This window comes from Sceloporus occidentalis, unplaced genomic scaffold (genome assembly GCF_023333645.1).
Source record: "Sceloporus occidentalis isolate IW3139 unplaced genomic scaffold, rSceOcc1.0.p SCAF_140, whole genome shotgun sequence".
Lineage (NCBI taxonomy): Eukaryota > Metazoa > Chordata > Lepidosauria > Squamata > Phrynosomatidae > Sceloporus > Sceloporus occidentalis.
The window spans coordinates 501,197-528,098 of NW_028317120.1; the positions used below are offsets into that span (position 1 = coordinate 501,197).

The 26,902-nt window shown below is 39.2% G+C and overlaps 2 protein-coding genes and 1 pseudogene across 2 annotated transcripts; all 3 read right to left on the reverse strand.

Annotated features, from left to right (window-relative positions):
• Positions 1–2,037: 2,037 nt before the first annotated feature.
• On the reverse strand, positions 2,038–6,721 carry LOC149281002 (vomeronasal type-2 receptor 26-like; annotated as a pseudogene).
• Positions 6,722–9,834: 3,113 nt separating this feature from the next.
• On the reverse strand, positions 9,835–11,352 carry LOC149281003 (vomeronasal type-2 receptor 1-like). The gene is made up of 4 exons (XM_089499818.1): positions 11,339–11,352; positions 10,401–10,692; positions 9,985–10,259; positions 9,835–9,841 (listed from the first exon to the last, which is right to left on the reverse strand). Exons 1-4 carry the CDS (start codon positions 11,350–11,352, stop codon positions 9,835–9,837), a joined length of 588 nt encoding a protein of 195 aa, XP_089355944.1.
• Positions 11,353–14,678: 3,326 nt separating this feature from the next.
• On the reverse strand, positions 14,679–19,352 carry LOC149281004 (vomeronasal type-2 receptor 26-like). Its single transcript, XM_089499819.1, has 2 exons — positions 19,250–19,352; positions 14,679–15,556 (listed from the first exon to the last, which is right to left on the reverse strand). The coding sequence occupies exons 1-2, from the start codon at positions 19,350–19,352 to the stop codon at positions 14,679–14,681; spliced, it is 981 nt and encodes a 326-aa protein (XP_089355945.1).
• Between the last annotated feature and the right edge of the window lie 7,550 nt (positions 19,353–26,902).

Genomic DNA, 26,902 nt, shown 5'->3' on the forward strand with positions numbered 1-26,902 from the left:
TTCTTTTTATGATTTGGTTTTTGGGGTTTAAGCGGTTAAAATAAAGCGCTGTTTTGTTCAAAGCTGCTGTTCCTGACGCTGATTGCCCTAGAGGCCTGTGCTTAGGACCCCTAAAAGTGACATGTATGGCCCTCATGCTATAGGGTTTGTCACAGTTTCTATGAATAGACCCAAGAGTGGCAGAGTTACCACAAATAGTAAGCATACGTCCCAACATTTCAAAATGTGAAAGGGACACAAGTTATTTTTTATTTTTTTTAAATCTCGCGGAACTCACTGATGCAAGCAATTGCACTTTACAATGTTGCGCTTGCATCGCCACATACACTTCCTTTACACACACATACTCATACACTGCCCTTACACATATACATGTACACTGCCCTTACACACACACACATGTACACTGCCCTTACACACACACATACACTCCCCTTACATACATATGCACTGCCCTTACACACATATATACACATACACTGGCTTTACACACCAGCTAACAAATACCTATACTGCTCTTACACACACTGGCCCATACACACACAAGCTTACAAACACATACATACACATACACTGCCATTACACCCCTTTCTCCCCATCTCTTACCTTTTCCTCCATCTGTCTTCCTTCATCCTTCTGCCTCCATCCTGTATCCTGCGGTGGGAGCGCAGAGTCTGCTCCCTCATCACTACGTGACGGCTATTGCTGCTGAGCCTAGGGATGACGTAATATCCCCGTGCTCGGCATTATTTGCCGGCACGTAGTGATTAGGGAGCAGTAAAGCGAGGTCTGAAGTGTCCCTAATGTTTAACCGACTAGAGGGAAATTGCGATCTCCCACCTAGTCTGCAGGCTGCAGCCGCTGATCGGGCGGCTGTGTGCCCCTCGCAGCTGCACCTGAGGTGAGTACCGATCTTGCCTCACCCTTCCTCTGCTCCTGCAAAGCGGGACAGAGGAAGGGATAGGTGGGACAGCGGCACAGAGACCCAAAATCGGCACTGTCCCGCGTAAATTGGGAGAGTTGGGGGCATGTAGTAAGTAATTTTGCCTATCCTAGTGCTTTATCAGTGAAGTTACCATAAGAATCTGGTGGTTGACTCAGCATTAATGTGAATGGAGTTCTAGGTCATCCATGTGAATAGGCACGAATGTCATCCTAAATTGGCTTGAGCTCTGGTCATACTGGCAAATAACTTCACATTAGTATAGATGAGTTTATCATGTGACTATGTTTGGAAGGGTTACAATCCCTTTAATGTCACAGTATTTATTCCATGAAATAAAAGGATGTCTTAATAAAGTATAGTATCAGACGGGATTCACTGCCCAACCAAGCTTTGATTTGACAAATTATAAAAAAATGATCTGGAATATATTTTTTTAAATTAGATATTATTGTCCTTAACCATATTTTCAACTATCAATGTCACAGAGCTGTGTAGTCCGACCAACTACCTCCACTGAATTGTGCTTCCTTAGCCTGTGACAACACAATTTCCCCAGTTTCCCAGTCACTTGCCAAGACTCAATGTAGGATATAAGCAAAATGAAGACTGCTTTATTTTTCACACATAGTATGCAAATGATTAAGTGCAGAAGGAAACACAAAATAATTTAGGGATTTGTGTTCGGTTTACTTAATGTCTGACTGAGGGATGGATACATGAAGTCTGCATCATCTGAATTCCAATAAGAGAATCTTTTAATTCTTCTGAATGCAGTTATTAACTCATTTATACCGATACGATGGGCATAAACATTATATTTACACTATGTCTACAGAGGTTTATTTGGTTCCTGTCGTGTGTGTTTTGCTTTGTGTGGTGTTGAGTTTCTCTGTGATTCCAAACATATGGACGCCTCACCTTTCTTGCAACTGATAAAGGATAGAAGGGTTAAAATATCTTTCTTAAAAGTCCAGGACATTGGGGTATTGTGTGTAAAAATGTCTTTTGATGTCCAGAAAATTAATTCAAGTTTCTAAAATTGACCAGTTATAAGATAATAATACATATAATTCAGAATATGGTTCTTATAACTATTTGGTTAAACCTTTAATTCTACTTCCAAGTAAATATGTTTTTGTATTCAGTTCCTGTCTAAAAACAATTACATAGCATTTTGGAATAAATATACATCCTACAAGTCCTGCACTTGAAGCCACTATGGCAAAAATCTCTACGGTCACCATGTTCTTTCCTTTGGTGCTCAGATAGGCCGGGATCATCGCAATCCAAACGCTGCAGAACACCAGCATGCTGAAGGTGATGTATTTGGCCTCATTAAAACTGTCCGGTAATGTCCTGGCTAAAAAAGCTATAATAAAGCTAAAAGCTGCCAGGAGCCCCATATAACCCAGGACACAGTAGAAGGCAATAACCAAGCCCTCATTACACTGAACGATGATCTTTCCCTAATAAGAGTGCATGTCCAGCTCCTGGAATGGGGGGGAAATGGCCAACCAGGAAATATTAATGATAACTTGAATGGATGAGCAGAGCAGTACTATAGAATTGGAGACTTTCACACTGACCCAGTTTGCCCAGGAGCTGCCGGGTTTTGCGGCTCTGAAAACAATATAGATCATGATTGTTTTGCTTAAAATACAAGACACGGCTAATGAGAAGAAGACTCCAAAAGCAGTTTGGCGCAGCATGCAGGTTACATCCTCAGGACGGCCGAGGAACAGAAACACACAGAGAAAGCTCAGCATGATGGAGACCAAGAGGAGGAAGCTGAGGTTCTTGTTATTGGCTTTCACAATTGGGGTATCTCTGAAGACAATGAAGATCAGTAATATTACAACAGTTACAAGACAAAACAGAATTGATGCAAAGGATAAAACAGCAGCAACCGCATCCAAATATGATAGAAACTCCACCGATTTTGGAATACATCGATCCCTTTTCTCATTAGACCATTTATCACTTGGGCAAACAATGCAGTTCTCACTGTCTGAAAAACAGAACAGTTTAAATCAGAAATGCTGTCTATTAATTATAAGTATAATATATTCTTTGTTTAATTATCACATACAATCTTTGTTTAATCTCAAAAGGTGCAACATGAGTCAAAAACATTGTTTTTTGAATGTCACTGGTTTAAGTCAGAATTAACTTTCTTTGTATCAAACATTCTCTTGGACAATATGAAGTATTCTCCATGACTTATGGTAGACTAGAGCTACTTCCATAGGTCCCTCCAACTAATGTGTATTCAGATTAACTGATGCTAAATTACTTTACTGTTTTACAGAGATTTTTACTAAAGATTGCCCCTGGTGTTGGGGAGGTGATGTCCAGCCCCAGCCAACCCATGCCTGTCTTGTCCATTATTTGCTCTTTTATTGGTACACCTGCCCCACATACTGGCTCTCAATATCCCCCGGCCCAACTCAACTCTCTACCCGACCAGGAGCAGGCGTTCATTCCCACACACATACTATGGGTATAAAATTTGTACGTTTTATGTAATCTGTTTTACCAGATCTATTGGATATCTCTCCCTCTGAGCACCAGACACAGTCGTAGCAGCAGGTTTGTGTTCCTGGTCTCAGGGCTTTTCGATATCCAAGCAAACAGTTCTCTGAACACTGAGACCTTGGAATCTACAAACAGAAAAATATAACATGATGATGATAGTTTAGATAACTTTGAAGTCCTGTAAACCTATACCTTTCATATTTGTCAAGCTCATGTGAGGGAATATTAAGGTCTAGATTTCCTCTCCCATCAGTGGCCGTGCGCTGCTTATGAGTGATGGAGCCAGATATAAAATCGCAGTTCCTTAATTCTCTACAGAGCAACTGTTTTGTTGTCGTTTTACACTAGAACAATAGACATTATGACCACTAACAGCCCTGCCGACTACTATGCTAGTGTGCGCAACAAGCAGGGAGGAGAATGGTAATATTCAGGAATGTGAGTAAATTGTGTAATTATTAATGTTTTATTAATTTAATTATATGATTACTTTTACTTGTATGGAATTGCCAGAATATAGCAGTTTTAAGTTGGAGTCATATATAAAAAAGCATCATCTTAAAGAACAGACTGGGGACCTGTTTATTAAAATTCATATTAAAGGTATTTTAACTACTTCAGGGCTTTTCATGTCCTAAAGACAGGCTTTTTGCCCCTTTTACCAAATGTTGATTCAGGCATGATCCTCATTTTTGTGAATAGTTTACCTACACAAACTATATATATATATATATATATATATATATATATATATATATTGATTTTAAGGATAAATAGGATTCCATTGGATAAAATCTTATATGTGTAGTTCAACCATTATTATGAAAAAAGATACACAATTAAAAGTAAAGCATCACTATTAAATTAGCAAAAACAACTCTAAAGTGTAATACTTAAGAATTTCTATAAATTTTTGATAATTATAACTTGCAATATGGCAGTGCTTTCAGTGACGTATAGGATTGGGAGAGGATGTTACTGCAAGCACCACTATTTTGGCGGAAGTTACAGCACTGTTATGTCCGCATTTGGTTTGCTTGGTTTGTCACAGGAATATTAAACAAACAAAAAATAAATTAATTAAAAACTCAAATTATATTTATTTTGATACTGAGTATTTCTCATTACTCCTACCACACCTCACTCTAATCATACCTCATTCCCATCACACACCACTCCTACGACCCCCAGCCAGCACATCTAATACACATTACACCAAGCCACCACATATCACAACTCACTCCTATCACACCAAGCCACCACACCTCACAACTCACTCCTATCACATCCAGCCACCACGCATCACAACCCATTCCTATCATACCCAGCCACCACACATCACAACCCACTCTTATCACACCCAGCCACCACACATCACAACTCACTCCTATCACACCCAGCCACTACACATCACAACTCACTCTTATCACACCCAGCCATCACATATCAGGCCCATCATACCCAGCTATTACACTTTACACCTCACTCCTATCACTCCCAGACAGCTTCCTTCTTCCTCCTCCGTCTTCTTACCTTGAGCAGAGCTAGAAACTGTATGTGTAAAGACAAAAAGTGATGAAGGACAGTCTGAGACAGGTGTGTATGGAGAAAAAACAGTGACCAAAAATACTTCCCTTCTTTCTTGTCACTGGTTCCGGATACCCAGCTGCAGCCCGTACAAAACACTCTCCAAGTGTTTTTAAACAGAAAAAAGGACACTAAAAAAGGGCGCTCGTGTATACCGGTTTAGCTCAATCGAAAAAATAAAACAGAAAGAAACAAATAATAGCGTAATATTGTATACAAAGGTGGCGCTGTATGACTCAGTGATGCACTCACACTTTGTGTAGACTTTCAAACGTTGTAGGACCTCCAGTCCTCCAGGTGGACGTATAATGGGAATATGCAAGGAAACAGAAGACACGTGGAAAAACCCAATGGTGTAGTATTTAACAATAGTGTGACCCGCAAATATAGAGAGACACTTACACTTACTACAAGGGTATGGCACCCATCAGATATGTATTCCTGGTATTCCTCCTCCGTGTTGTTGGACACTTTTTCGTATTCCCCGGATGTGAACTGGCGCTTTGTGATGGAATAGAGGTAAGTCCACACTATATTCCAATCGAATATATTTATTTATAGGCTATAAGCCAAAATAGTAAAAGAATATAACAAATATCCACTCAGGGATATTGGAAGACATAAAATAAAAAATTCAGATAAAAGAGCTCTATAAAATCCGCAAATCCTCAACGCGTTTCGTCAAATAGACTTCATCAGGAGTATTCATCGTGTGTTGTGTGTTTCTTTTTAAATGTTCCGGGCGCCATCTTGGTCCGCCTACGTCTGACGTCAGTCCGTGCGTCGTAATCGATGTTCCGTCTGTCCCTCTGACCCTCCGTGTATATCGTGGAGATGCGTGCCATAGAGAAACAACGGTAAGTAAGTAAACTTTGTATTTACGTGTTCGCCTTAGTTAAAACCTATCTTAAAATAAAAAATGTGTTATCCTAAACTATCCGGCAGCCCCACCGATCGGGGGCACCCCTGGCCGCAAACGGGGCACATCGGGACCTTGCCGTACCGCGGACGTTGCCACCAGTGCCTCCCCACATCCCACTGGACGCCGGGACCCACAACAGAGACGGGGGGGAGACCACCTACACGAAGGAAGGTATTGCCCCCATTTCCCACTGTTGTCTCCAGTACATGAGAGCTGTACCACCAGATGGACATTCCCAATCATGCACTAAACAATGTGTTTCTTTCTATCCTTCCATAGGTACTTAAATGGATTCTGAGGTCTACATCTATTGTATTCATGTAATGTTACATGTGGTGTTAAAAAATAAAAAATATATATAATTGTGTATTGTGTATGAAAAAAAAAAAAAAGCTAGAGCTAGAAACTCCAGAAGATGCAAAACGGGGTGGCCCAGATGAGCGTTAGCAAGCCAGGAAAGGAAAGGAAGGGGCATGTCAAGACAGAGACACTCGGGGGAGTGGCTGGGAGGATGAGAGAGATGGTAGATGGCAAGATAGTCCCCCCCCTGTCTCTATTGGTGCTGGCTGCTGCACGGCAAGCTCCGCCCTTTTGAGCAAGTCTGTTGCTGGTTCCCAGTCACAAAAGCCCGGTGTGCACACACCGTGCTGCAGCGTGAGCAGGGCCAGTCCAGCGGGTTGCACGTTGGACGCCCCTGACCTAGGCGCCAGGACAAAATTCTCAGTCACCATGGTGACCTGGCACCTGGGATTTGTCGAGCCCTGACTTACTGCCCTATAACTTGCAAAAAAACATAAAACATTGGATATTTCTAAACTCCGGTCAAATACTAGAATCTATTTAATGTTTTTTTTTTTCATTAGCTTTCAAACTTTTTTAAATAAGTCAGAAAGTGCTTTTTTCCATGGACATCATATTTTATAAATATATATATATATATGTATAGTAATATTAAACATTACAGTGAATTAGATGATATGAGCAAAATGGTTATATCTAAAGAAAGCTCTTGATATACAAAACACAAACACTGCAGAAATGTTAAGACAGCCATTGTCATGAAGGGTACACAAATTAAAACAGCTCTGTCCTTAAAGGGTTAAAGGGAAATTTCCCGCCTTACCTGGTTGTCCTTGTTCCTCCATTTTACTGAATGCGAGTCAACGACGAGCTGCTGACCATCTGGAGCCCACTCAGTGAAGTTACCCACAATGTTTTTAAATGCAGACTTATTTTCTAACAACACCCAATTTATAATTAAGTAATGGTATACAAATTCTCCATATTCATCGTATAATGTGCGGTCCAATTGTGATGCAATTGTTATTCTTTTTATATAGCGATGCAACTATTAAAATTTATTTTCAAAAAAATAAAAGAATATTCAGTCACAATGTAGAGTTTTTTTTATAAATCAAGAAAAGGAAAAAATACCTCCCATTTTAAAACAACCCACCAAAACACTAAAATAAACACATCATTAGAACCAAAACCACCATAGTCACTATGAAGGCACAATATAGGAGAAAATATAGTTATTTGTTGAATAATTTTAGATTATGCAATTAGTGTTAGAATGGTAATATAACTTAAGAGGTAGCAAGTAACGATTGGAAAACAGAATGATAAAATATACAATGATATACAACTCGCGTCTGCCCACACCTGTGAGGGTTTAGGATGAGGAACCCGGTATGCAGGATACTCCACAGTCAATAAAGCAGGTAGGGGCAGATCCACTAAGTGCAGCGAGATCCAGGTAGGAAGCCAAATCGAGGCTACACAAACAATGTCCAGTAAACGAAGCCAGGGTGAAACTCAGTGCTGGTTTTTAAATCCACCACCAGAGGTATGTCGCCCTGTCCCTGTATTCCGCATCATAGGTGCACGTTCCCCGCCAAAATATTGTGTTTTTTTAGCTGTGTGTGTCGGTGTGGCAGAGCCTGTCCTGGTGTGTGTATGTTTGGGTGATGGTGTGGCAGAGCCTGTCCTTGTGTGTGTTTTGGCGTGTGTCAGTGTGGCAGAGCCACTCCTCTTCAGAGCTGCATATGTAATACCCTAAAACCTTATCATACCTACTTTTTGATGATCATGTCCCTTCCTATCTAAAATGGTAATTAATACTAATAAATAATGTCACAAGAATTTTTTTATTTAAAATAACCATTTTAAATAACCATTCTCTGCCCCAAGTTCAAAATTCTGTAACATTTAAGATAGAATTTTACTCTTAGGAGATTATCAAAATCTAACTTTGTGGGAGTTATATTCTCTGGGGATGTTTCTGAACATAAATCAGATGTGATGGGCTATACACATTAAAGTCATATCAAAAATGATTTTGTATATATACATAGAAAGGCCTTTGCCTATATAAATATATATATTTGTTCTGGGTAATGTTTGTGGGGAGGTGGACGGAAAAAGAAGATATCAGATTAAGAATTGAAGATTGAATGGATAAGAGAAGAGAGAAGATAGCAGCAAAAAGATGAAGAAGATGCAGAAGAAGGTGAGGGAACGGAAGTGGTCGGCCGAAGTGAAAGAAGTCAGCAGAGAAAGTAGGGAAACGTTCAAAGAGTGTGAGAGAGTAAACGAGAATAAGAATGTGAGAGAAAATTCTGAGTTTTTGCTTCATTTTTGTCAGATTCCATTGATTTTGTTTGATAAATCGCTTAGAAGTTCTTTCTGTATGCCGTCATCATTTGACATTTTGAACAGTCATACGTACCTGGTGTTGATTGATGTTTTGAATTATATTTCCTTTTGCTTTCTGGTTATAAACTAAGTGCATGTCATGCAAAGCTTTAGCTAAAACACTCACTGAAATAAACACCCGGGGAGAAACACCAGCCGTCAGATGATTTTGAAGCAGTAATTTTTGTTTCCCGCTGCAGTTACACAGAGATATTTCATAGATCTCTTCATAAAGCCTATTTTTTTCAGAATTTTCTGATAAACATTTATAATACAATATCCATATATCTTCGAGAAGCTTGTCTGCTGGACGGTTTGAAGGATGGATATTATCAAAGAAACTTCCGGTATCCGGCAGCGCTAGAGGATGCGGTTCTATGGCCAGACTGCTATTCAGGGGTTCTACAAAGAAATCTGTGAGATATTCATTGGAAGCTGTAATAAAATGTATTCGGGCCAATACAAAACTTCAAATAATTGGATCACATATAAATGTATGTGCGTCAAAAATAGGCAGAGTCACTTAGATGCAAACAAAGGTAAAACATTTAATACGAACAAAAAATAGAAGAAGAATATAAAAAGTAGATAACAAAAATAATATAAAACAAGTCTTACAAAACCTTGGAGAGGAATTTAGTTCATGACATCTGTCCTATGCATTCCTGAGGATGGAGGGAGGGAGTGTTGGGACGAGAAGAGTCCGTGGATGGCAAGTACATCTCCCCTCTACCTCTCCTCCTATGCTTCTCCAAGGCCTTAACTTATATACACGGTTTGAATAATGATGTCAGTCTTGTCAGTCTATTGGTCTTCACCTAATTGGGTAAACATGCTCACTAAGATCTTTACACGTCGAAACCCTATTTTAGGTGGTGGCTGTACGCATACTGTAATGCCCTTTTAGAGTTACAACTATACCATGCATTAGCAAGTTACTATCCTATCTATAGAATGCCTGTTCAGCAAATCCTTCATTCTATATTTAAGGTCAAGGAAACCCTGAAGCTTATTATTGAAACCTATTAATATATCTTAATAATCATTTATTTATGAACAATGATTACATATCTTTGACTATTGCCTATACCAATAATTATATATGGTCCATTTCATATTACTAGGGTTAAAAGAGATGTTAAATGTGTTAGAATCTTTTACAGAAGCCCAGGCAGGAAGAAGGATTAATGTTATATCTTTATGTTTGAGACACAGAGTTAAAATGTCAATAATTCTGATGCTGAAAGAGCCGCAGAGTATAATAATTCTAGCCGATGACATTAAAACAGTTTCTGACATCATTTTCATATTTTCAGATAGTTCTTGTGATGAAATAATTTTTACAGTAAAGGAAATACAAATTCCATAACTGGTCAGATACGCTCTCAGAGCCTGACTCTCTGTCTCTCCGGCATCATCGTCAACCGCGAGTATTCCCACCCAGGTCCATCCAAAATGTTTTAGAATCTTCAATATAATTTTATTATAGACAAGATAATTTTGAACAGAGCGGAAGAAATGCGGATAAACACGTCTATCACTCAGCGCATAATCTGTCGCTCCATAACTGATCTACAAAACAGAAGAGAAAAGTGTAACCATTCTGCAGTAAAGGTTTCTAATAACAGCTTGGAGTCAGACATGGTTGTGATCTCACCATGAAACTGAATGCTAATGTCAGACAACACATGGAAGACCATTCAGTTTACTCACCTGTGCGTATCCATACACCCCTAGTAACTGTGCTATGGGAATGGTAGTAGTAGAATGGTGATCACCAATAAATCCAGCCACGTTGTTAGAATTCACACAAGAGTAATTAGGGACGGTCATGCCGCGGCCAGACAAAATCTGAAGAATGCTTTTCACAGCTTTTCTTTCATCTAAACAGGAGTCATATATATGATAACCCAGGGTAATATTTGGTAAAATGTTTGGGTCGTTGTTCAATGTTTCAATGGCGAAAAGAAAGACCAGTAAATTTATGTAATCCATGGGGCTTGGGCTGTGAAGGTAGAAGAATGAGATTAAAGCAGAAGAACATAGTCAGAGAGCTGAAAGACAAAAACAATTATTACCATTAACTGGGGAAGGTTGTAGATCATGGGTCGGTGGAGAGTACTAGCAGTGTGCCCTAAACAGGATCCTTACCCACCTCATATGAGTATGATATCTGTCTTCAGTCCATTCTTAGCCCTGTCTGAGATGGTTGCACATGTCTGAATACAGTAGACAGTGGTAGTCATGTCCATGGACTCTAGTCCAACCCAGCACATCATGTGACTCCTCTTTACAGATTGACATTTTAGGTTTAATTTTTTTTCAAAACATTCAGTAGAGAATTCATCTTATACAACTTTTTGAAAAAAAAGAAAACTCATTTGATATCTAGGAACCACATAGTATAGTCCCTGTCTTTCTGTCTTTTCCCTCCTCAACATCTCAAGCTCTTTTTCTTTTGTGCATCCTAAAATGTTTTTTGCCATTTCTGCATATTGCCAGTCAATGTTTTATGTGCTTTGGAATAAATGCAAAATATAGAATGAATGACAAAATAGGTTTGCATAAAAGAACTTCCACTCCTCATTCTTTTAATAAAATATCCAAAAAAAGCTGTAGTCAACATTTCGGTTAACTCTTGGAGCATTTACCAAGCTTTTATCATGGTCTCAAAATGAGGTTTCAGTTCCTTAGTGTAAACCTGCTTTTTTTCATATTTCTATATACATTTTATATAAGAAAATATATTGTCTTCTATATTTTCCTTCATCCTTTACACCCCCCCATAAATCATAAATGATTTATGCCTCACAATTACCTCTGTTTTACAGATACTTATTTTCTTTACTATCTTGATAATATATTTTTAAATCTATGTGGGTAGAAGGAATGATCTTTCAGTAAAACAAAATCTTAAACACGCCAAATAAGTCAATGGAATAAAATGTATAGTAATGCAAAAACATTGTATAAAGTTAATTTCATGAAACAGCCTAATAAAGAGTAATTAATATACATATATTGACCTCGAATTAACAGACAGTAAAATGTGTGTGCGAGTTATATCTCTGAGAAAACTCAGCTGAAACTTTAAATTCCAAAATAATCTGTTTTGCAGATATTTCCTTCCTTTATGGTTTGTTGAGGGAACTTACGTGACACAGACTATTTGGGGAGGAAAATGATCCGGTCCAGAAAAAACAAAAAAAATTCCTTATTTGATTATTCACCGTGAGAACTCCTCCAATTATAAGGTCCCCATCTTTAAAATACTCAAAGTCTTCAAATGGTTTGATGGCTTGCAGATGACAGGCCGGTACTGGGCTCTGGATCTCAGATCTGCAGGGCGTCACACACAGGAGCAACAAACAAAAGAGACATTTCAATGGAAGAGACCCAGCGATCAGCATCATGTACCCCAGTAACCTGCCGAGTGCCAGAGAGTGTCTGCCGGGTTCGGTGGAGTCGAGCACCGTGTGGGTCAGTGGCATCTGCTGCATCTGATATCATTGTAATGAACCTGAACATCTCGGCTCTTTTTATACAGTGCGGTCTCATACATTGCAATGGAGTCTCAATATAGATGCAGAACTTTGTGTTTTGGAATCGCAATTCTATGTTGGTTTTAAATTATAAGAAAACCGCAGATAGCCGGTAATTATCTGCATGGACAGAAATATACAAACGCAGACTTTAATCAAATGTCTTTAGAGTATTAGTTAGTTTTAGAATGATGTTTTACTTATCGGCAGTTTTGTGCCCTTTAATAATATTTATACAGTTCTCTCAGATCTAAATGTTATTCAACACTTTTTAATTTAGCATTTTTCTGCATATGACATTTTTTTATTAAATATAATTCATGGAGGTCTTCTTATTGGATATGATTATATTATTATTATTATTATTATCTTTTATTTATATAGCGCCAACAGTTCACGCAGCGCTTTATACAATACATATATTCAAGGGGAATGACAAGACAAGAATTGACAGACTAAGACAAACCGATACATTAGGTGGAGAGAGCCCTGATCGCAAGCTTACTATCTTGAGATGGTAAAGTCTATAACCTATGACATTTCCATAAAAGGTAAACCCTTCATATAGACAATTTTAGAAAAAAGGGTATAAAAACCTTTGGGAGGACATAGAAAGGGAGACCTCTACCTCTACAACTACTCACACTCCCCTCCATTATTCCCAAGAAGAAGAAGAACCTACAGTACTCGACAAGTACATCATCGAGGTCATCAACTGGTACTGTATGTATATATGCCTTATAAAATAACTATGATGACCTAGAAGCTCTTTGGTCACAGTTTGGATATTTAGGATAAATGAGTACCTAACATTGCCCAACCAGGACCCTTCATAATATTAGTGATTAATTTTTATGCTTTTCAAGTTGTGCGCTCACCCATTTTGTATAATTTTTTTAATGCTATGCATATTTGCGGGTTCCGACTAAAACTTAGAGTTGAGCATCCCCTCCTGCCACACAGGTGGCTAATTACTGGTATCTAGAGAAGGCTTTACACTGCTTGAGCTTCTCCTTTGGGTTTAAACACAGTGCAGTCCCATGGATTCAGCTCCTTGGTAAGTAATATATTGGGCATTATTATTCTAGCAGCAACCCAGGAATCTGGATTTGTATGCCTATCTGTTTTAGGTTGTGCACTTCTACACCAGCACTTTGAAAGGCTCTGGTTATCAGTAGTTTTAAAATGATTTCCTCTTTCAGTTATGTTATTGGAAAGAAAAACCCAAACCTTTCTCATCAACATACAAACACAGCAAGATCAATTTATTTCACATACAAATTAATTCATGCAGTACTTTTTTTAGTAGTTTACCTCTTCGTATCTCTTATAATTAAAATTAGCATATATTAACTCAGTGAACAACTTATTTTTAGTACAATAGAACTGAAGGCAAACTCAGAGCCAGAGAAAGATACTACACTGCCTGAGTGCAAAGATGAATTCCTGCCCCTCCCCAAACACATGCACCATTCATTATTATACAGTGCTGCCATCACTTGTTACAGTTGTAAGGGGCCTTGCTGTCTGCCTTAATTTTTTCTAAAAGAAAAAAAGCTTGACTTCAGGCCCCCCAGGTGTTGCTAGACTCCCACAGCAGCAAGGTGGTTGAAAATACTGCAACAGCTTGTCTGTCTTTGTCTCTGAACAGCTTTTACTTTCCACCTTTGTCCCAAACAGCTTCTATGTGCCCTTTATTCCCCCAAGCAGCTTCCTTTTGCCACCTTAGTTCCCAACTTGTCAGTGTCCCCAAACACAGTGTCACACACTCACACTTCGTATCTTCTCCACCCACTTCTTCTGTGTCTGTGTCCTTTCCCACAGCACTGTTCCTTCTCTTGTCTCTTCTTGTTCTTCTATTTTTTTTTCTAGTTCTCTGTGTACCTCGCCTCTCTTTACTCTCTTACAAAAGGAGAAACGGGGGAAGAGAATGTCCACATGGTTCTTTCTCTTTTGCGGAAGTGCAGAAATATTTCATATATAGGTTCACTTTGAAAGAGATGTGCTGAAATCCATCTCTTTCTCCAGAAATCTATTCTGGAAGAACATACCTGGCATTGGCAAATTGCCTCGCCTGTCAAAGTGTTGCTTGGGTCCCACATAGGGGCCGACTCTATGTGAAATATAAACTATAAACTGATAAAATGAATCGTGTATTAAAACATTTTTCTTTTTTTGCTGATTGTTTGGCTTAGGTCAGCTTGGAAATGTAGACAGGGTATAGGAAGTCCTCACCTTATCCTTTCTTTGCTCACTCGATGCAGTCTCCAAATGGAAGCGAGAGCGAAACAGGCCGTTATATCAAGATCTATGTGCCTAATATACTGTAACTTTAGCCAATAGTGTTCTGGTGATGTCCTCTTGGATGCATATTGCCTACCCTTCCTTTAATATTTATAATTTTACCTGTGCTAAAAAGTATATTCTATATGAAAACGTAATACAGTTTTTAACATTCCAATCTTAGCAGGTGTTTCTTTGAATTCATATTTGGCCTTAAAAGAATAATGCAGCATTTAGGAAAAAATAAACAACCAAGAATCCCAAAGCTAGAAGTTAATATTGCAAAAATCTCAACAATCACTGTGTTTTTGCCCATAACGCTCATATAAGCCGGGATAAAAGAGATCCAGACGTTACAGAAGATCAGCATGCTGAAGGTGATGTATTTGGCTTCATTAAAACTGTCCGGCAATTTCCTGGCCAGGAAAGCGACAATGAAACTCACAGCGGCCAGGAAGCCCATGTACCCCAGAACAGTGTAAAAGGCAACCACTGACCCCTCATTACACTGAATAACGATCTTTCCAGGGTAGGAGTGAGTGTTCATTTCCTGGTATGGAGGGGAAATAGACAACCAGCAGATGCTAATTACAACCTGAATAAATGAGCAAATAAACACAACATAATTGGGTATTTTCACTCCAATATATTTTCTCCACTTGCTGCCGGGTTTGGTGGCTTTGAACGCGATGCAGACCATGAGAGTTTTTGCCAACAGAGAAGACACAGCTACTGAGAAGATGACCCCAAAAGCAGTTTGGCGCAGCATGCAGGTTATATCCACAGGACGACCGAGGAACAGAAACACACAGAGAAAGCTCAGCATGATGGAGACCAGGAGGACAAAGCTCAGATTACGGTTATTGGCTTTAACAATGGGAGTGTCCTGGTATAAAATAAATATACCTAAAATAATGCAGGTTATGACAGATGAGGTAACAGAGATTATACAAAGAACCAGTGCAACTGGATCCTGATCATATGATAAAAACTCAGTGGGCTTCTTAACGCATTTGTCCTTCTTCTCATTTGGCCACTGGTCATCTGCACATTTTTGACAAGAGTCTTTGTCTATCAAACACAGTAAAAAAAAATGTTTAAAAATGTATTTATGGTAACATGAACATTCCACATTCTCAGAGATTCCATTATCAGAATTGTCTCCCTTCTCTTGGTTCCTCTTGTTTCTATGTTCACTTAAGTCTACTATCTCTTTTTGCTTCTATCAGTTTTTAACTCAGGACTCTAATCATAATGTTAGACAGATTTTATCCATCCCCTATCACGTAGATCTATTCATTAACATGTTGAGTGGTGTATAGGGAGGGTTAATCGCACTGACCAAATATATATATATATATATATATGTTTCTAAATCCCCGTGTACCCCCAAGTAGGGTGGAAAAATGTTGATTCAAGCACTCTTTAAGATGGTGGTCAGTGAAAATCACCTTGAAATTAAACATTACAACATTTGGGAAAATAAATGTTTAGACTTCTTTTTTTAGCTACATCCAGCATTGTAAAAGGAAGCACCAATCCGGATTTTCTGCCAAGAAAAAAAATAATTTAATACACTAAACACTTACACACAATCTGTGCCCAGTGTCAGCAGATTCTGAAATAGTTGCATGGGAGAATTTCTATACTACATGTGGACCAAAAACATTTGACAAATTTTTCATTTCATTTTTGGTCAATTTTTTTCTGGCAAACAACAAATTTTGTTTCCTGCCCTTTCAGTTCACGTAAACTTTTAACACTTTTAACACCCTCATTTGCTCTTTCACACACTTACTCGTTCTCACTCTCATTCACTCTCACATGCTTTTTTCTCAATGTCTTCCTGCTTTCTCCATTTCTGTGTTCCAGTCTAATTTTTTTTTTTTCTGCTTCTATGGGAACCTTTGGAGGATTGGAGGAGAAGCCGTCCCTGTATACTCTGAGAGGGCAAAATAATGAAGAATGTTTCACAGAAGAGCAGACAAAGACAAAAGATGAGACAAGGCAAGAACCAGAGCTTTGGGAAATTAGACAGGGATACCTGGTTGGTGGAGGAAGGTAGAGAGGCACTGAGAGAGAGTGTGAATGTGAGTGTGTGTGTAAGAGCTTTTCTGTTTACTTTTTGATTGTTAAAAAATAAAAATTTGCGTTAATCTGAATGCACAAGCCTAATATATACGCAGCAGCAGGGGAGTTGTTGGGGGGTGCAATAAAGGAAGTATAAGACTATTTCTTAGGTGTTTTAAGACTCAGTGTGATAATTCATAATTTTCTGACCACAAAATACTATTTATATTATTGGCCTCTATTTCTTGAAATGCCTTTCTCTTTGTAGAATATTCCCCCAGAAGAGCATGTTTTTGGAAAATATTACACTAAGAATTACCGTATTGGCTGAAATATAGGCCGCTTCCGATTATAAGCCGCACCCTTATAGTTTGGTGCTATTTTAAAGAATGTTTTTTTTTTTAAATTATTATTATTATTATTTTTTACATTTAATGTATGGTAGAAGGCTCCCACCCTCCTTACCTAAACTTTCATTTTGCAACGTTGTTGTGGATGCAGCAGACGTAACCTCCGCTTCCTGCACCAGTCTGCCTCATCTACATCAACGTTGGGAATAAAAAATCAGGGCGGAACTAAAGTTTCTGCTCATGTTGCCGAGGGACCACATTTTAGCCGGACCGCACTACAGAAAATGCTATGCAGTCTTCTGATCCGGTCTTCCAGACACCCTGGAGAAGGTAAATAGGCCACACTCCCACTTTAAAGATTTCAATTATGGGAAAAAAGTGTGGCCTATATTGGGGCCAATAAGGTATATACACATTTTTACCTATTTTATTGGAGATCTCTCCCTCTGAGCACTGGACGCAGTCGAAGCAGCAGGTATGCTTTCCCCTTTGTAAAACCCTTCTATATCCAGAAGGACAGTCTTTGGAACAACGAGAATAAGGAACCTGAAAAGCCAAAAATTACATGGGCAGAAACAATGTCAGGAATAAGGCCCATTTCAACCTGTTTTCATTCTGTCGCAATCCTGTAGTGCACGGCACAACTTGTAGCCAAGCCATCAGACTATACCTAAATCACCCGTGTGCCATTGTGTTTGTTTTTGTGACAGAAGCTGGAAAATGGTGGGGTGTCTTACAATAATTGTGCGATGTTGGTAACTATTGTGGATGTAGCTGGTGCTGTGCTCCATAGGCACTCATTCTACTACTCTGTGTATGTTGTCACTGGTTGTACATCATCATTTGGCAATTAGCTGATGTATGTTGTGAATGGTATATGTTGTGAATATATATATATATATATATATATATATATACGCATTAGACATGCATTTTCAACTACATAATATGTACATATGTCTTTGAAGTAAAGACTAAGATTTAAATATGACTTCAAAATAACAACTGAACTGTGCAGTTTCTTTAATATTAGCCCCTGCTGTCAATATATATATTAATATTAGTCCCTGCTGCCAATATATATAAATATTAGCCCCTGCTGTCAATATGTATCAATATTAGATCCTGCTGCCAATATATATTTATATATTAGCCCTTGCTGCCAATACATTTTATAGTGAAAAAATTGGACCGTACGCAAGCATTTCCTTGGGCCCCGCTTCACGCTCCTTAGCATGGAATCACTCCCTCCGCTCCAGCACCACAAAATAGGTATAGATCAAATAAACAACACATAAAACGGCACATTCATGTATAGATCAATTGAATAAGACACAAACCTACATAACTACATACATAAATAACGTATGGAAACATTGCATAGCATGGATAGATCAACACATTAACACACAAACCCAGCATTGCATGTACAGATTGATTCACATTTGAACTCAGCACTGAAGGCATAGAATCAGACAAACAAATCCTGTGTTTGTAGGCATACAATAATAATGTATGGAAACAGCATTGTAGGTATAGATCAAATAAACACACAACCCCATCTTTGCAGGTATAGATCAATTGGAATTTGCATAAAAACTCAGCAATAAAGGTAAAAACCCCCTAAATTACAGGCACAGATCACAAGTTGCACAACAAAAAGCCAGCCCTGGCATCCACACTGCCCACATAGAACCTGACAAGCACCCAGATAATACACATAGGACCTGCGATCTTTGTCCCCAAACAGCCCAGCATGAGTGGACTTTGTCACCAAACAGCCCGGCCTGTGCCATCTTTGTCACATAAAAAAAGAATAAAGCGTGACATTGAGTGAGAATACATGAATTAGTGTGTGGATGAATTGTCTGAATGAAGGAGTATGAATTAATTTGTGGATGAATTGTCAGAATGAGGAAGAGTATGAATTAATGTGTGATTAATTAATCTTCCACAAATCCATCTATGATACACTTTTACAGTCACTCACTAATTCACACTTTCATTCACATAATCGTTTATTCTCTCACACACACAAGTCATTAATGCATTCTCACAAATTCATTAATTATCTCCCTCATTCAGACCACACATTAATTCATACTTTTCTTAATTCAGACAAACCTATTATCTACCCCCCCCCCCCTTCAGTTACCTTCTAGCAGTCCTGCAGCGAGTCTCCCTGCTCGGTCTCAGTGTGCGCTGCTTCACTGCCGGGCGCCGGAAATGATGTCATTTTCCGTCGCTCAGCATTACAAGCCGGCACCGAGACCGAGCAGGGAGACTCAGAGGAGAGAGTGGGGCGCCGAGCGGGTACTGCAAAGTGCCCAGGCGGCACTTTGGAAGTACTCTTCCAAAGTGCCCCCTGGGGCAATTGCCCCACTCTGCTCCATGATAGGGCCGGCCTTGCCACCACCCATGCTCATCTTTTCCTGATTTTCTAACGCATATTGATGTAATGTTTGGGAGTACTCAGTACACAATTTACTGCCGCTAATCCTTTTTAATAAAATATGCAAATTGAAATAGAGTAAATAACACAACATCTTTAGTTTTCCTCTCACTAATTTCAGGGCCTAGAACGTTTTGTCTACTGAAGTGACTACAAATTCAAGAGGGCGTTTTATCTCTGGATAAGTAAAAATTACGTAGTTACATTTATTCTTAGAGATAGTAAAGTGCCAGGAAACAGATGACTAAATACACACACATCAGCATGGGCGTAGGAGCCCCTAAAAATCTGGGGGGTAGAATTTTTCCCCATCAGATACCTCTTTCCTCACTATCTCCTACACCACTTTTTCCACATCTTTTTTGCAAACAAGTACAATAAAATATCACTTGAAACACTGGTAAAATAATGTATAAATATATTTTTAAATATTGAAAAATTAGGCATTTCCTTGGGCCCCGCTCCATGCTCCCTAGCATGCAATCACTCCCTCCGATCCTGCACCAAAAAATATTTGCCACACTGACTGCAGATTAGGGGAAGACTGTGAGAGTCAGTGCTGTCCCTCCTTCCGATCCTATTGTGACTTTATGAGATCCTCTCCCCTGTAATCATCCCCAGAGTCCCTTTGTCGCTCATTCACTAAGCCATCCCTCTGTTTTACTTACTCCCTGTAGTTCAGGTATAGATCAGATAAACAACATGTGTAAACAGCACGTGCATGTATAGATCAACTGAATAAGACATACAAACCCTGTATTTGCAGATATACATAAATGATGTTTGGAAACATAGCAGATATAGATCAACAAAATAATTAAAAAACCCAGCTTTGCAGGTACAGGTCAACTGGAAATCACATAACTCAGCACTAAAGGTATAGATAAACCCCCCTAAATTACAGATCACATGATGCACACCCCAAAGCCAGCCCCGGTGTCCATACTGCCCACATAGAACCTGACCAGCACCCAGATAACATTAACAAATTACAGTCCAGAGTAAGCCAACTTTGTCCCCAAACAGCCCAGCGTGAGCCAGTTATGTCCCCAAACAGCCTGCCCTGACACCAGTACAGGCTCTGCAACACCGACACCCAAACACACACACCAGGACAGGCTCTGCCACACCAACACCCAAACACACACACACACCAGGACAGGCTCTGCCACATCGACACCCAAACACACACACCAGGACAGGCTCTGCCACACCTACATCCAAACACACACCAGGACAGGCTCTGTCACACTGACATCCACATCAGTACAGGTTGATCTACATCAGGCATGTCCAAACTTTTTTCGAAGAGTGCCAGATTTGATGATGTGAACATGTGCGAGGGCCGACCATTTTGCCTGACATTCTTTGAACCATTAAAATTAAATGCAAATTAACTATTTTATGCAAAGTTTATTGAAAACAGCATACTTCATTTTGTGTCTTGGATGACAAATCTAAACAGGTGTTAAATCACTCTGCCTTTAATGTCAAAAAAACAGATTCATATTTGCGCAACTTATCTGTGGGGCCTGTGGTAAAGTGTATGGGGGAGTGGTTGATGGAATATATGTCTCACCTGGTTACCCCAGCCAGGTATGGTAGCAAACCCAGGTGCTCTCAGGTGAGGCTTCCTAAGCTCGTTACTGGGGAGGAAGCCTTAAAAGAGAGGGCTGTTAGGTTTGCAGAGGGAGGGAGACACTGAATGAAGGAGCAGCTACAGCCAGCGCTGCAGCCCACCAGGTATGAAGCTTTACCCCATACAAAACTGGTTACTTTGCTTTGCGTCAGACCTTAGGCTGCTAGAGAGGTATCCTGCTGTTTAGTTAGAGCCGGACAGGCTTATAGTTTGTTTTGTTTACAAGGTGCTCTGTGACTACAACATCTAAATAAACACGCTTTTACGTTGGAAACCTGTGTGAAACTGTCATTGCCGCCCCATGCGTGAGCTGTTCCCTACAGGCCTTATCAGTCCGCAATTGGCCCTTGGGCTGGACTTTGGACATGCCTGATCTACACAAAGCATCAAAAATGCTTTCCACACTGGCTTGCTGTTTGTTTGTTTTCCCCCTTGTGTATTGATGCCCCAGCCACCCCTTTGGTATTAATGTATTCCCCCCCACACTCTGGTTCTTGGGTCCTTGCGATGGAGCTGCTGAGCAACACAGAGAGAAGCGGCAGAGCCCCAGTGGATGATTATTTTGGGTGTTTTTTTTTTTTGTTTCAGCATTTTACCGATAATGCTATTTTTGGCTGATACGTTTCGGTCACCGATATATCGGTGCATTCCTAGTTTTTTGCATCTTTTTGCGTTTTTTTTTCACATGCCTTTTAAACTTTTTTTTTTTTTATTTTGTTTGGCCCTTTTGATTGGGCTGTAATTGAGGACTAATCTTTGATGATCTCCACTGGACCGACATTGAAAAGGTAAGTGGAATTATTTTTCTTTCCAAATGCTTTGACCCGTGAAGTGTTAGAGAGGTGGACTGCATGCCCCCTTACTCACCAGGATGGAGGTGTGGTTTGGGGTTCAGGCCTCTCAGGTTTTGTTCTAATAATAATAATAACAAATAACAACCCACGCACAGAGGGAAGCAGTGGGACCCTACGGAAGTCTGCAAGCAGCACAGAGAGATCTGCAGTTCAGGTAAGGGTGTGGAAGATGGTGTATGAATGAGTATCTGAATAAGGGAATATTTGTGAATGAGTATCTGTGAATGAGTGAATTAATATTTGTGAGCGAGTGAACTACTGTATGGCCCGCAAATGATGTTATAAATATCCAAATGGCCGGAAAAAAGTTCCCCACCCCTGAGTTAGAGGGTCGTTGTCTTAGGACAGCATACCTACATCCTCAATGTTACTGACCTCCTTGGTGTTGTATTTCCAAGTTATTAGCCTCTGGCGAATGTTGAGCTGTTTCCCTTCCGGAGCTGATAGATCAATGATTGCAACATGCTTTTCTATGTTGGTTCCATTTGGTAAAAAAATCTGATTCTTTATGTGATACACTGAGGACATCTCTCCATTTTCTTTAAAGTAGACCTCTTCTCCGGTGGGATCTCTGAAGTGAACTCTCCTTAAAAACTGCTGCAACATTTAATATTTTCAGAATATTATATATCATGTTTTATATACTTTGTATCAAAATAACTAGGTTTCTGTTCATACTTTTTTACATTATTGGTAGACTTGTATAAGTAGACCAAAATCAAAACCAAACATTGCTCCAAATCATTTTTAACTCACATGCAAGTGGAGACTCCTTGCCACCAGGTGCTCTGATGCAATTGCCTGTTGCACCCCCAGTGTTAGTCCTCCCCTGCTAACCAGACCGGAATGACATAGCTTGCCTTCAGATGTTAACACTTGCAAAACAAACTACCTAATTATTAGGATACTTGCATGTCCTTATCTGAAACTAGCAACATCATCTCCTTACTTTAAATGTTGAGTTTTAAACAGGGGTCCTTAGGACCCACAATTAACTGTTGGTAGGTTGGGATCAATTAACTTACCTACACCCACACACTAGAACTGAAATCCTGCCATTAAAACTTGATGTTTAATGTTGTTGATATTAAAACATATACTGTATCTAAACGATCTGTAAGCCACAAACAGGCTATCGATGGCAGGTGAAATGTAAAACTCCTCCTCCATAGACTGCAAGTCTGTATCAGATCTAGTCTAAATTAAACATATTCCCCCAAAACGGGGACTAACCAGCAGCCTTTCAAGTACTGTTTTTTTTAAATTAATTTACTTAGCGGGATGTGGGGTTAAAATCTATAATACATTCTTTAGAGGATGTGTGACTCCATCCCTGCCTCACTCCTACCCTACCGAAATGAGATGGAAATGAGGAAAAAGCACAGGATGTTGCATGAAATGCTCTCCCTATATGTCCAAAAATGGTACCACATGCATATCAATTCATTAACCATTTCAGAGCACCCACAATATACCTCATATATTTGGTTTCACATGCAATACAGTTCACTGTTAACTTAGACTAGGCGTCATAGCAAGATGTTCAATGCTGATTAAAATCGTTTTGTTACACTGGGAACATGACATGCAGTTTATTGAAATAAAAGTACAGCTTATTCAGTGATTAATAAACTAAACTTGCTGTTAAACTTTATTTATTTTTTTTTACAAATGGAACAACGTCTATATGGGTTAAGAACATTTCAACTATACGTGAGAACATGAGAGGAGAACAAGAAAATAATTTATTGGTCAAATTATAGGTAAACATTGTACTGTGATGGGGAGATCATTAAAAGGAGTCATTTAGATAAAAGTATTAAAGATAACCTCAATTGTCAGATAAATGTAACCTCTTACAGAGTCCAGCCACAAACTGAAATATTTTTCCCTGCAGCGCCCCTAGAGTTAGAAATGCATATTGCTTTTATTTGAGAGCTTAACATTTTTTGAGACTTTATTTATCTTTCATGAAGGTCTTCATGCTTTATTAATTATTATTGTAAAAGAACATATTCTACACTCCATATTTGTTTTTTTTAAATTTCCCCCAAAAAATGGCTTGTTTCCCATTTTTTTCTGATATTTTGTTTTTCAGGCCTTCCCATCGCTAATGCTGATCATTTGGCCATATTCACTCACTGTATAATAAGACGAAAACTAAATGCAAACTGTTTTTATTAATGATTTACTACCTGATACATAGGTATTGGGTTCCCTGGAGTCCTGATAATGTATAATTGCATTTCATGCAAAGAAGAAGCCATGGCGTAAACTGCTTTGTATACGTGATACGTGGTTCCAAATCTAACTGTTTCATAGTACTGTCGGCCAAGTTTAATGATTCCCTCCGTCGTGCTACAATTTCTGTAACCGGTTTTGAAGTAGTATTGTATTACTCCATTCCAGACTTGATTTGATGTTAAGCAGTTAAAGTAATATGCCCGTATATCTTCAAGTAGAATGTCATTGGGTCGATTTGATTGACTGACATTTTCTAGAAAATTCTGAAGACTAGGAATCACTTTGTCAGGACGTGTAAATACCAGACTACCATTAAATGGGAAGGAAGACTTATTTATATTATAAATGATAACATTCCAGCTGGCAGGGATTATAAAAGTCTTTTGGCGAATGTCTCCGCTTTCATCCGTGAACAAATACATGGAGCGGTAGGATGCTGTCCCGCAGAGTATCACAATCTGCGAGGTTGCTCTGTTAATAATACGTCTGTTTCTATTTATAACCTCTATACGTTTATAGTATTTATTGGGAGGTAACTGTAGGGAGAACTCGATACATATTCCATGGATGGCAGCCATTTTCTCCAGCTCCCGACGCTGCGTTTCTCCGCAGTCATCATCCGAGGCAATGATACCCACCCAGTTCCAACCAAAATATTTGAGTAACTTTACAATGGCATCAAACTGGGCCTGGTCATTCTGAAGGGTCCGATAGAAATTTGGATACAAACGTTTGTTGGATAGAACCGGATCTGTTGCTCCGTAGCTGATCTAAAAATATAGATAAATGGCAAAATGAAACAAGATGAAAAGGACAAAAGACATCTCTTTGCAATATAATCAAATGATGAATGGAAAACCACCTGTTAACATTATTTCTTATCTTACAAACCAGTGTAAAGAAGAAGACCCACTTCTTTAAGGATGCTTATAATATTGTACATTAACACCCCCCATATTCCCTTAGCTCACCTCTCCTAGTCCCTCTAATGCAATACTTACACTAGTGTGGCTGCTCCATCCCTTACACTGGCACGTTTGAGCAGGGCCCTCCTTACCTGTTAGTCAATTTGTTATGTTACATACTACTTGTTATGTCCTGTCTACCCATTGTACAGCTCTATGGAATTTGATGTCGTTATATAAAACAATAAATAATAATAAGTAAAACATTATGTATTGGGGTGTTACGATGTCTGTTTTCCACTAGATGGCAGTATAGTGAAATTTTTCTGTTGTGTTAGTGTCTTTTGTGTTATATCTTAACCTCTTAATGACAAAGCCCGTACAGTGCGACCTGATAACGACAAAGCCCGTACATGTATGGGCTGCTGTTAAACCGCTGCATCGCCGTTTTCTTCACGACTGGCGGCTTTGCAGCATCCACGGAAGCCTCACAAGTGAGACTGACCGTGGATCCGGGGAAGAAAGCCCCCCCCCTACAAGGCATGTATCAAGGCATGTAGCAACACAACCCCCTTACCCCGATAGCCTTGTGATTGCTCCGAAGAGCAACCACAAGTGCCATCATGTAAATGACGTTGCCGCCATTCACAAGATGGCGTCAACAATAGAAAACTCCCAGACCCTCTTGAGAACTCTCAAGCTCCTCCTGCAGGTTGAATGCAGGTACTGCGTTGAATTGGCCGGCTTCAAAGCTGTCCCAAATATGGGACATGGGGGCAGTAGGATCAGATGTCTAAATGGCAAAAAATACACACCTCACAAAGGTGGCCTTTTACCTCCCAAATAACCCATAATCACTGCGCTCAGGAGATGTTGCTGAACACATATTGGGGTGTTGTGTGACACGGAAATATACCAGGAGCGGTAAATTCATACCTGAAGTACAACGTGTGTGAAAAAAATAAATAAAAAAATGTACTACCATAAAGTTTGACAAAGGCTGGTGGTAAAATTAGTGCATGGAAAGGGTTAAAATACCAGCATTTCAAATACCTTGGGGTGTCTAGTTTTCAAAAATATTTGGTTTGATGGGGTAAATTGCATTGGCCAGCTTCAAAGATACCCGAAATCTTTTGGGGAAAAATTGGTTTTGAAATAGCAAAACGCTACTGGTACTTATTGCCCCATAACGTGCAGAAAAAAGTAAAAAAACATAAAAACATTGGGTATTTCTAAACTGAGGACAAATAGTAGAATCTATTTAGCAGTTTTTTTTTATTAGTTTTTGCAGATTAGTAAAAGGTTTTTTTTGTGAGAAAAGGTAATTTTTTTTTACAAAAAATCACCATATTTTATCATTTTTTAATAGTAAATTAGATGATATGATAAAAATAATGGTATCCAAAGAAAGCCCCGTTTGTCCTGAAAAAAACCCCAATATATAATGTGTGTGGGAGCACGAAATTAGAAAGAAGAAAATCACAGTTAAACAGCAACACTGAAAAATGTTAAAAGAGCCATTGTCCCACCATATACTACGAGTAAGAAACTCTTGTCATTAAGGGGTTAATCTAGAGTGTGTGTTGATACGGAAGTAAACTAAAGAAGAAGCCCTGTTTTCACTCCATGTCTGCGAGCTAAAATATACATAATACTTAAATACACAAAACTGTTAATGAGCGACTCTCATAGTCTGGATCCTCGGTGAGGAGAGAAGATACAAATCTATACCTGATTACTCATCTGGGGTTTCCTCTGGTACATTTAGGCTCTCCAATACCCTGCCTGTATCTCTCTAGGTTACTTGGGGATGAAACACATTGAGAAACACAAAAAATACCTCCGTTTCCCAGGGAAATGCTGTGACATATTTTGT

Bases quoted from the DNA above. Each gene is read 5' to 3' on its own strand.
- LOC149281004 (XM_089499819.1), bottom strand. From the start codon at position 19,352: ATGGGTGGTGGCAAGGCCGGCCCTATCATGGAGCAGAGTGGGGCAATT. The intron at 15,557-19,249 runs GTACCCGCTCGG...AAAAATGTGCAG, and splicing joins TGCCGCCTGGGCACTTTGCA to ATGACCAGTGGCCAAATGAG.
- LOC149281003 (XM_089499818.1), bottom strand. The intron at 10,260-10,400 runs GTGAGTAAACTG...TCTGTTTTGTAG, and splicing joins GGGTGTATGGATACGCACAG to ATCAGTTATGGAGCGACAGA.